The 12,035-nt window shown below is 40.0% G+C and overlaps 1 protein-coding gene across 1 annotated transcript in view; it reads left to right on the forward strand.

Moving 5' to 3' along the window:
• The first annotated feature begins 295 nt into the window (after positions 1–295).
• FAM107B (family with sequence similarity 107 member B) overlaps positions 296–12,035 on the forward strand; it is a 197,368-nt gene continuing 185,628 nt past the window's right edge. Inside the window, exon 1 of the mRNA XM_024580044.3 lies at positions 296–709. Coding sequence (XP_024435812.2) covers positions 296–709 — 414 coding nt within the window. The remainder of the gene's footprint in view (positions 710–12,035) is intronic.

Below are 12,035 nucleotides of genomic sequence, written 5' to 3' on the forward strand. Positions count from 1 at the left end.
AAGCGGTTGCCCTGCCTGGGGACTGTAACCCAAGCCAGCCACATGGCTCACAGACAGCTTACTTTAGCCGTGAAATCTCCCTGGATGAATGCTTCTGAGAGGGGATTAGCCACTGAGTGAGTCTCAGTGAGGGTGGCCTTGCCATCTTCTAATCTTCTGTTTAGGGGCAACTACTAGAAAGTCCTTCTCTTCAGGCAAGGACATAGTTATTTATGATAAGGAAACTGGAAGCGACTTGAACCCCTGGAAATTTTTCTTTCCAAAACATGAACTTTGCCATGTTTCACGGCAGGTCATGTCCACGTGGAAGGCAAGGCTCGCCAAAAGACTGAAAGCTCCATCTAGAAGGATGCATCCCTTTCCATGTTCAGCTCTGCTGACCTGTTTTGGGAACACGAGGGAGAATGCTCCCTTTGATCAGCCCAGTGTGCCTGATACGCATTCCACCATCTATGATCAGCCCATGGCTAAAGCGGACGGACACCCAAGTCACCCGAGAGGGGAAGAAGGTACTCCAGAGAAAAGGCGAGATTCTGGTACCCGTTCAGAGAGAAACGGCAGCGCAAATCGGAATTCAAGTAACCGCAATGCTGTCCAGCCTGCCGAGACCTCTGAGGATGTCCCTGGGTCCCTAGATGGTGAAATGGCCTGTGAAACAGTTACTTTTCAGACTTCTATCCCAAGACCATCAATTATTGAAATGCCAATGGTGAGTGTTTCTGATGCTATTATAGAAGGAATGGTGTCGGAGAGGAGTTCTGACCATTTGGTGAATGCCTTCAGGAAACGAACTTGTTTAACATAATAGGTATATAAGACATTGAGGAAAAGAGTGAGAGGAAGTGTGTAAAGCCTCATAAAGTTCTCAGAGATGTGGAGGGAGGCAATGACAATAAGCACTGGGGCCTTAGCAATGACCAGTATTGACGTTTAAGTAACTGCCCACAGTGCTTCTGAGCCAACAGTGTCTCGATAAAAGATTAGGAGTAATATACTCTGGGAAGGCTTTTTTAAAAAATTGGACTGTGAATTGATTTACCATATTTTTGGACCATAAGACGCACCTAGGTTTTAGAGGAAGAAAATAGGGGAAAAAATTTTGAAGCAAAAAATGTGGTAAAATATTTAATAACATCCTTTAAAGCAGAAATCCTATAACGAGCCAGGTAAGCTACATTCGGACTATAAGACACACCCCCATTTTCCTCCCAAATTTGGGGGGGAAATGTGCATCTTATAGTCCAAAAAATATGGTATATGAAAATCCAAACTATGAAAGGTTGGATTATAGGATTTAACAAATTGCCTTTACTTAAAGTGAATCATGTGATATTAAAGCAATCTTGGAAAATTTGGAAATGATGAGCACTGTATGCAGAGCAACAAAAAAAGGAACTGACAGGTGCAACTATTTATAATACGGATGTTTCTGTGATTGTTTTCTGAGACCTAAAGGCATGAGAAGGAAGTTGTTTGAAAAGTACGGTGCTGCGGCTCTTATAAGGCAGGAATCGTGAGCTATTTCTCTCTCTTCTTCTTTTGGCATTGCTGAGTTTTAATTGTTGAATATTCTGTCTAAATCGAGCTGAACAATCATTTCAAAGTTTTTTGGTAATTTCAATTTGGGGAGGCAGAGTAGAGGTAGGGTTTCTTGAATAGTGTTTTCCAAATACCAAATACCCCTTGAGCATTTTTTGGTCATATGCCTGGCAAATAGCTTACGACCAGACTTATAAAACTGAGAAATCTTTGATGCTCCATTACTAAAATATTTTGACTTAAAAAATCATTTTCTTCCATGTAGTTTAACAAATCATTTTTGTTTGACTTACTGACTTGACTCCAAGAAGCCTCATTACCAATGAATGAAAACTGCCAAATGGTGAAGACAGGGTTAAAACATAATAAAAAAAGAATTTCATTTGACATTCTACAAGCTTATATAAAATGATTAAAGGAACCAAGAATTTCACCAAGTCCTCTGTTACAGCAAGAACCATAATATTTTTTTCTAGCACCACTAAATCAAAATCCCAAACAACAAGCAAAACCTAAAACATTGGGTTAATTTTCAGTTTAATATTAAAACATTTTTAGGAGTACTGTAGTTAGCTGAACGGACGTCAAGGCAAAGCTTGTATTTCTTGCGTGTTAAGTGAACTAATGGTGTACCTGTTTTAACAAGCTGAAGGCTGTGTTGGGTAAACGTTCCAGCAAACCAGGACCTGCCCTATATTGCTAAGTACATCAGCAACCTCAGAGGTTTGATTTGACTTTACCTTTCTGTTTTAGGGGCATATGTGATGCAGGGCCTCAAGGTAAATAATGTGTATTCAAACATAACCAATTAAACATAGTGAAGTAATATCCATATTTATTACCTACTTGTTAAGAGCAAAGGTGTGGGTAGATGACAGAGGTTAGATAGGCCTCGTGAAAGAAATGGCTTTAATGCCAAGCTAAATATAAGTGTCCCAAAGAGAGACACACAGCAGATGCTTCAAAGGAGGTTGGAGGGTCTGGAGAGGTACACTGTAAGAAGGTGGAATTTGAGATTGGTCTAGAAAGAAGGTTAGGGTTTTTAAAGGCAGAGATGAAGGGGGTGACATTTCGATAAAAGGAAACAATGAACAAAATCATGGATGTAGGGGAATGTGGTGTAGCCATAGTACACCAGATTGGCTAAATTGGAGAGAGAGTGGGAAAGGTAGATTAAGGCCAAAAGTGAAATGTCTTGAGTGCTGTGGTGAAAAATTAATTTATTTGGCAATGGCAACACTTGAGAATTTTGGGCAGAGAAATGTCATGCTTGGGATTTCATTCTGGGAAGATAAAAAGGTAGAGCTGTGTAGGGGGGATTATAGTTGTGGAGACCAGAGATGAGAGGCCATTGAAATAATCCCAGCCTGAGGACAGTTATAAAAGGAATAGTGGGAAGGTAAGGTAGGAAAGGCAAAAGGGGGGAGCAAATGCAGCAGCTGACTCTGGGGTCCAGGCTGGAGAGTCCACGCTGGTAGTGATGATTAAGTGCCTGGTCTCGCAGGCAGAACAAGTCCCATGGACAGGGTAAGTGGGCACCTAACCTAGTTCAATGAGCTAAAATTTAGAGAGCACTTGCCGTTTGCCAGCCATTCTTCTAAATGCTTTACACAGAGCATCCCACCGAACCCCGGTCACAGTGAGGTGCATATTCTTATTAATTCCCATATTACAGACGAGGACATTGACACTCAGAGAGGGTAAGACACTCAAGGTCACAGAGGAAGGAAGTGGTGGAGCCAAGACTTGAGCCCCGTTCTGTTTGATTCCAAAGTCTGGCCTTGGAATTACAACATGCTTCTACAGCTCATTATTATTTGTGTGGTGTTTAATAATTTGCAATCAACTATTCATACATGATCTCACTTTGTATGCAATCAAACTTAAATTCTACTTGTGTGTGTATGTGTATATTTACATATAAAGGTATCTGTGTGTACAATAACAATTGTTATTTTATTTTTATTAATTTCTGTAACCATTTCTATCTCAGATTCATGGTGTATAACAGTACAGAAAGGGACACTTTCCATTTGGCCCTTTTCTGATGACACGGCTTTGTTAATGACAGTGTGGGATTGCTTTGAGATCTTTTGATTAAAAGTGCCAGAGAAATGCCCAGATTTTTCATTGCCTAGTAATTTTGTTGTGACATGTTTCCTTGCATTGGATGATGAATGAGCTTCTTTTATTATCATCTTGCCCAGTGGCAAAAATAGTTCCCTTTTGGGTGCACTGATCCTCATCATTGAAGGTGCCTTAGTAGCGACAACAAATAACTAACTCTCTCTCTCTCTCTCTCTTTGAGTTCAGCCTCAGGAAGTAACCATAGCTAAGAAATGGGGACAAACGAGTCCCTCTTTCTGTCCTGAGTTAGTGGGGTTCAGACAGGAGGGTGATTCATTTAAATTTGAAACATCTGGTCTTAGAGGAAAAGCTCAAAGTAGAGAAGCCAAGTGAACGAAGTAAAAAGGAAAGGTGTCTGTGTGTGTGTAGTTACATATACCTCGTGTTTATAAAGTGATGCTGACTAGTCTTCAACCTTTTTATAGTCATCTCTTCCCAGTTCCAGCCCGAAATCAAGGTGATGACAACCCCAAAATTGGAGTATGTCTTATATCTTCTGATCATAATTTTTTCTTTCTTGGTGGTGTTGCAATTGAAGTGTCTTATAAGTGGAGGGGTCATAGAGCCAATGAAATGCAAAAGCGTGCTGTTCGTTCCGTTTAGCCTGGAGTTGCTGTGTTCTCAGTGTGCGCCAGCACAGCACTAACCCTGGGGAAACAAAGCTGATTAAGACACAGTCCCTGAAGTTGCTCACATTCTGGTGGGAGACATAGTTGGGTAAAAAGGCAGTGTCCATGCAGCAAGAGAAGGCTTTGGGTCAACACTGGGTGCCATAGGAGCCCATGAAAGAGGCTCCCATCTCAGCCTTGGGAATACAGGGGAGGCTGAACTGCAGAGTCCGGCAGGAGTAAGGCCTGCTTGAGTGTGGTTGGTAGGGAACGTGAACATTTCACCTAATGTGTCATATGGTGTGCTTGAGTGTGATATTGTTATGTTACGGAATTACAGGTTTATGATTTTGTAATAAAATATTTTGTAATAAAAAAGGGGCATTATTTGTGCCGGACCCTGTATATGGAGGAGAGGGGTTTCTTCCTTATTCTTTTACAGTTTTACATAGGACCCAGCACCATACCCTTCGTAGTTGACTGGTGCTGTTTTTCTCCTCTCTCCCTGCCGTTTAACAGACTTGGCAGCGTAAGAAAGACACAGTTCCCACACCAAACGGCTTCAGAGTAGCTTGGTAGTTTCAGAAAGTCTTTCCACAGCAGTTGTAAGTTTTTATCTTGTTCTTACTCCAACGAAGTAGCCAGTCTGACACAGGAAGAGAAAGTAATTGTGGTTTAGAAAATCTTTCCTAGGTATTTTACCTAAAAGTCAGTTTTACAAGAAGGAAGGAAACAGGGCCCAACTTGAAGTAGACAACTGTATTGTTTTTGTACCAGGCTGGTTTTGCTGCCAGACAGAGAAGTGGCAGCCAGGACATCCCCCAAACCAGAAGGTGGCCTGCACCGAGCCTCAGAGGCTCCAGCAGTCACTTAGTAAGGTTGATAATGTCTACTCACTGGGGTGTACACCTGAAAGTAATATAATATTGTATTTGAAAAATAAAAAACGTTTAAAATTTTTAATCTACAATCTGATATAACACAAAGGATCAGATTGTCAGATCAGATTTTCAAATCAGAATCACGCAAATCAGAGATCTTGACCAGTGTCAAGCTTCACAATTAATTTTAAGGACAGGCAATTAAGCAGCAGGTCTGGTACCTGGAGGGCAGATTATGTTGTGTGAGGTGACTTGACACGAACTCATGGCTGACCGCTTCTGGGCCAGAGTTAGTTGCATGTCTATTACAGGAAGAAAGTACCTGAACGCCATCCTCAACTATATGGCTTACTTCTTTGACTTAGTAGCATATAAAATATTTAAGTAAATTCCTAATGAGTTATCTTTGCTTTGTGATGCTACTTACCATTTCTAGGTGTTTTGAATTTTTGAATTAAAAACATTCCTGGATCTATAGTTAGAAAGAAAGAAAGAAGGAAGGAAGGAAAGAGGGGAGGAAGGAAGGAATAAAGAAAGGAAGAAAGGTGTCAGAGTGTTCTTCCTTTTCAAGGCTGAATAATACTCCATCACGTGCATATATCCCACTTTGTTTACACATTCATCTAGCGATGAACACTTCAGTCATTTCTACATTTTGACAGTTGGGAATGATGCTGTAATCAATATGTACGTACAAATATCTCTTCAAGACCTTGTTTCAATTCTTTTGAGTGTATACCCAGAAGCGAAATTGCTGAATCATAAGAATTCTATCTTTAATTTTTTGAGGAATTGACATATTACTTTCTACAGTGGTTGTACAACTTTATATGCCCAAGAGCAATGCGCAAGGGCTGCAATTTCTCCACATCTGTGCCATAACTTGTTGCTTTCTGCAGTTTTTGTTTTGGTAATAGCCATCCTAGTGGATAGGAAGTGTGATCTCACTGTGGCTTTGATATGCACTTCCTAATGAGCAGGTGTATTGAGCATCTATCAGGTGCAAAAATCACTGCCCATTTGTTATCTTCTTTGTAAAAATGTCCATTCAAGGCCTTTGCCCACTTTTTAATTAAAAAAAACTTTGTTGTTGAATTATAGGAGTTCTTTATATGTTCTGGATATTAATCCCTTGCCAGATAGATGATTTGCAAATATTTTCTTCCGTTCTGTGGGTTGCCTTTTCTCTCTGTTGATAGTGTCCTTTGATGTACAAAAATGTATAATTTTGACAAAGTCCAGTTTGTCTATTTTTTCTTTTACTGCTTGTGCTCTTGGTGTCATATTCAAGAAATAATTGCCAAATAAAATCTCAAGAAGTTTTTCTCTATGTATTCTGTTTTTAAAGATTATATTTATTTATTTCTACAAAGGAGAAGGGAGGGAGAAAGAGAGGGAGAGAAACATCAATGTGTGGTTGCCTCTTGAGCATCCCCTACTGGGGACCTAGCCTGCAACCCAGGCATGTGCCCTGATTGGGAATGAACTGGTGACCCTTTGATTCACAGTCTGGCCTCAATCCGCTGAGCCACACCAGCCAGGGCTCTATGTGTTCTTTTAAGAGTTTTTGTTCTTTACATTTTAGTTCTTGGTTCCTGTATTTAAAAGGTCTTTGATCCATATTTTGAGGGGACCTTTTTAAAGTTGTATTTTATTGATTATGCTATTACAGTTGTCCCAATTTTTCTCCCTTGGCCCCCATCCACCCAAAACTACCCACTCCCTCAAGCAATTCCCACACCATTGTTCATGTTCCTGGGTCATGCATATAAGTTCTTTACTCCAATTCCTATACTGCACTTTACATCCCCATGGCTATTCTGTAAGTACCTATTTGTGCTTCTTAATCCCTTCACCTCTTCACCCATCCCCCACAACCCCTCCCATCTGGAAACCATCCAAATGCTCTCTGTATCCATGATTCTGTCTATGTTCTTCTTGTTTGCTTAGTTTGCTTTTTAGATTCAATTGTTGACAGGTATATATTTATTGCCATTTTATTATTCATAGTTTTGATCTTCTTTTTCTTAAATAAATCCCTTTAACATTTCTTATAATAATGTTTTGGTGAGGATGAACTCCTTTAGAATTTCTTATCTGGGAAGCTCTTTATCTGCCCTTTGATTCTAAATGATAGTTTTGCTGGGTAGAGCAATCTTGGTTGTAGGTCTTTGTGTTTTGTGACTTTGAATATTTCTTGCCAACCCCTTCTAACCTGCCACGTTTCTTTTGAGAAATCAGCTGACAGTCTTATGGGAACTCCACTGTAGGTAACTAACTGCTTTTCTTTTGCTGCTCTTAAAATTGGGGCTCAGTGGATTGAGTGCTGTCCTGCAAACCAAAGAGTCACTGGTTTGGTTCCCAGTCAGTGCACATAACTGGGTTGCAGGCCAGGTCCCCAGTGGGGGGCACATGAGAGGCAACCACACAGTGATGTTTTTCTCCCTCCCTTCCCCTCTCTCTAAAAATAAATAAGTAAAATGTTTTTAAAAATTCTCTCTTTAACTTTAAGCTTCAGCATTTTAATTACAATATACTTTAGAGTAGGCCTGTTTGCCTCCATCTTGTTTGTGACTCTCTCTGCTTCCTGGACTTGCATGTCTATTTCCTTCACCAAATTACAGAAGTTTTCTTTCATTATTTTTTCAAATAGACTTCCAGTTTCTTGCTCTTTCTCTTCTGCTTCTGGTACCTGTATGGTGTGAATGTTGGACCTCTTGAAGTTATCCCAGAGGCTGATTATACTACCCTCATTTTTTTGGATTGGTTTTTCTTCTTGTTGTTCTAGTTGGTTGATTTTGGCTTCCTTATGTTCCAAATCATTGATTTGATTCTTGGCTTCATCCACTCTACTGTTGTTTCCTTGTAAATTGTTTTTTATTTCATTTCTGACTGGATCTTTTTTATGCTGTTGAGGTCCTCACTAAGTTCCTTGAGCATCCTTATAACCAGAGGTTTGAACTCTGCATCTGAGTTTGCTTATCTCCATTTTGTTTAGTTTCTTTTCTGGAGTTTTGATCTGTTCTTTGATTTGGGCCATGTTTCTTTGTCTCCTCATTTTGACAACCTCCCTGTGTTTGTTTCTATGTACTAGGTAGAGCTGCTATGCTGCCCTGTCTTAGTAGCATGGCATATTGTTCGAGGTGACTTTAGTGTCCAGTGGCACAGCCTCCCCTATCATCCAAGGTAGATACTGTAGGTGTGCCCTCCATGTGGGCTGAATACACCCTCCTCTTGTAGTTGAGCCTTGATTGCTGTTGGCAGGTCAATGGAATGGCTTTACCCAGGACCGTCAGCTGCAAAGACTGGCTGTGACCACTGACTACCAACCTCTGCTCTTTGTGGAGGATCAGCTGTGCAGGGGCAAAATAGTGGTGCTCCAACAGGGTCTGTTGCTCTCCATTGGGTGCACAGGCTCTGGGTTTCCTGAGTGGTACAGGCAAAGTCCGCCCCCACCTGTGTTTTGCCTGGGATACCTTGCCTGACCTGCAAAGCAGACTGAGATGGCTGCTACTTATGCTGGGCTTGGAGATTCACAGGCAAAACCAAGTCGTGAATCTAGGCTGGCTGCTGCTAGTGCTGTGCCTGGGTCCACTTAGCAAGTGATATGGGGACTGGAGGCTCACTGAGGCCAGCTGTTGTTTGTTTGGTAGGATTTAGGAAGTTGTGAAGCATGAGCCTAAACCAGTATTCATATGGGAAAGCAGCTGGGTGGGTTTGTAATTTGGGTTGGACAGGTCTCAGGGGATCTTTAGGGTGTAGTAAACCGTGTTAGCCAGGTTGATTGAGGCTCTGACATGGCACCTGCCTGTGTATGCTCTCGCCCTGTGTGGGGAGGGTTCAGAAAAGGGAGAATGGCTACTACCTGCCTTTCTGTTTAGGAGAAAGCTGTCCCCCAGCTCTCACTTCAGTTTCTTCCTTTTTGCCATTGGTGCCTTTCAAGCTGCTACCCTGTTGCTAGAGTTCAGAGGGAGTGAATCTGAGTGAGTCCATGTGTGGGTTCTTTAAGAAGAACTGTTTGAGACCCCAGAAGTTTCTTCCACTGACTCAATCCCTGCTGGTTTTTGCAGCCAGAAGTTATAGGGACTTATATTCCTGTCACTGGTACCCTGGGCTGGGTGGCCTGGGATGGGGCTAGGACTCCTTCTCCCAAGATATCCCTTCTGAATTTTTATCCACCACATGTAGATATGTGATCAGCCCATTTTACATCTCTGCCCCTCCTATTATTCTGGATGGATGTGGTTTCTTTAAGTCTGTTCTTGTCAGACTTCTATTTAACCCAATTTCTTATGATTATGAGTGATGGTTGTTCTATAGTATCTTTGTAACTTTGATGTGGTTGTGCAAGGTGGTGAGCCGTGTTTACCTATGCTACCATCTTGATGGGAAGTTTTTTTTTTCCATTTTGAGTTAGGTTTTGTAATACAGTGTGAGGTAAGGCTCCAAATGCATTTTTTTTTTTTTTTGCACGTGGATATCTAATTTTTTCAGCACCATTTGTTGAAAACACTTTTCTCCATTGAATGGTCTTGGTATCCTTGTGAAACATCATTTGATCACACGTGTGAGGATTTATTTTTGAGCTCTCTATTCTATTCCATTGGTCTCTATGTCTTTCTTTATGCCAGTGCCACACTGCTTTGATAACTGTAGCTTTGTAGCAGGTTTTGAAGTCATAAACTTGAGACTTCCAAACTCATTCTCTGTTTCAAGATTGTTTTGGCTTTTAGGGTCCCTTGAAATTTCATATAAATTTTAGGATAAATCTTTCTATTTCTAGAAAAAATCATTGAGATTTTGGTAAGGATTGCATTGAAACTATAGATTGCTTTGAGTAATATTGATATCTCAATAACAGTTGATCTTCTAATCCATGAACATGGTTTGTTTTCCTATTTATTTGTGTCTTCTTTAACTTCTTTCAGCAAATTTTTCTAATTTTCAGTATACAAGTGTTTTGACTCAAGCTTATCTCTAAGTATTTTATTCTTTTTGATGCTATTGTAAATGAAATTTTCTTAATTTCTCTTTTTTCAAGATTTTATTTATTTATTTTTAGAAAGAGGGGAAAGGAAGGAGAAAGAGAAGGAGAGAAACATCAATGTGTGAGAGTGACATTGATCCATTGCCTTTTACATGTCCCCAACTGGGGACCTTGCCTGCAACCAAGGCATGTGCCCTGACCAGAAATTTAACTGGCAACCTTTTGGTTTGCAGGATGATGCCAACCCACTGAGCCATACCAGTCAGGGCTCTTAATTTCCTTTCAATTATTAGTTGTTGGTGTATAGAAATGCAATTGATTTTTGTGAATAGGCTTTGTATCCTAAAGTTTTGCTGAATTTGCTTATTAATTGTGTGTGTATGCATGTGTCTGTGCTTGTGAAATCTTTATGGTTTCTACCTATAAAATAATATCATCTATAAACAGAGATAATTTTACTTCTTCCTTTCTAATTTGGATGACTTTTCTTTTTCTTGTGTAAGAGCTCTGGCTGGAACTTCCAACACTATTCAACAACAATGTGTTGCTTAGATGTGGTAAAAGTGAATTTCCTTGCTTCCTGATCTTAGATGATAAGTTTCAGTCTTTCACCTTTGAGTGTGATGCTACCATTGAGTATGATGTAGCTTTTTCATACAGGGCCTTTATTTCATTGAAATAGTTTTCTTAAAATCTATTTCTAGTTTGTTGAGTATTGTTATCATGAAAGTGTGTTAAATTTTGTCAATGGTTTTTCTGCATCCATTGATATGATCATGTTTTTTCCCCTTCATGTTGTTAATGTGGTGTTTTACACAGAATGAAGTTTTTATGTTGAACAATCTTTGCATTCTAGGAATAAATCCCACATGGACATGATATAATCCTTTTAGCATATGGTGTAATTCTGTTTGATAATAGTATGTTGAGGATTTTGCATCAATAGTCATCAGGGATATTGGTCTTCTAGTTTTCTTTTCTTATAGTGTCTTTGTCTGACTTTGATAAAGGTAATGCTGGCCTCATAGAATGAGTCAGAAAGTGGTCTTTCCTCTTTAACTTTTTGGAAAAGTTTGAGGAGGATTCACGTTAATTCTTTCCATGTTTTCTTGGAATTCACCAGTGAAGCCATCTGGTTCAAGGCTTTTCTTTCTTGGGAGATTTGTGATTAATGATTCAATCTCCTTACTAGTCTTATAGGTCTATTCATATTTTTTTACTTCTTCATAATTCAGTCTTGGTGAAGAGGAGTTACTTTGATAGTATCACTGAGGTATGGTAATTATAACTTATTAAGCACTATTAATAGACTAGGCATGGTGCTAAGTGCTTTACATGGATTAGCCCATTTGATCCTTCTAATCCTTTTATAATGTTAGTCTCTGATAATACCAATCAACCCTCTCCTCAAAACCCTGCAATGTTTCCCTAGTTCCCTCAAAGTAAAAGTCAAGTTTTCACAGTGGCCCATCGGCCCTGTGCAAACTATCCACAATACCTCTCTGAATTCACTACCTACTGTTATTACTGGGGAAAGGAAGGAGATGGGGAAACTAGGGCTCCAGGGAATTAAACATTTGATCTATTTCTACTCTAAGGGTAACTGTTCCAGCAGAAGGAGACACTCAAGTCAACTGGTCAAAGCATGACTTCCTTGGGCAGTGCTGAGCTCACACTACCAATAACTAACTAGCTGCTTAGTCTGCTCTCCTTGTCTATGCTCCAGGCCCATGCTTCCTCTTTTCTTGGCACAGTCTTTGTTAAAACCTAAGGTAGCTTAATTAATTGGATTTCAGCTTCCTTGTTTAGAATCAAGTTCCAGCCTTGCTCTCTGGAAGATATATTAAGGCCATGTTAATTGGCATTTGGTGTTGGAGAGACTCCTGGATACCT

Source organism: Desmodus rotundus, chromosome 4, assembly GCF_022682495.2.
Source record: "Desmodus rotundus isolate HL8 chromosome 4, HLdesRot8A.1, whole genome shotgun sequence".
NCBI classification, from domain to species: domain Eukaryota; kingdom Metazoa; phylum Chordata; class Mammalia; order Chiroptera; family Phyllostomidae; genus Desmodus; species Desmodus rotundus.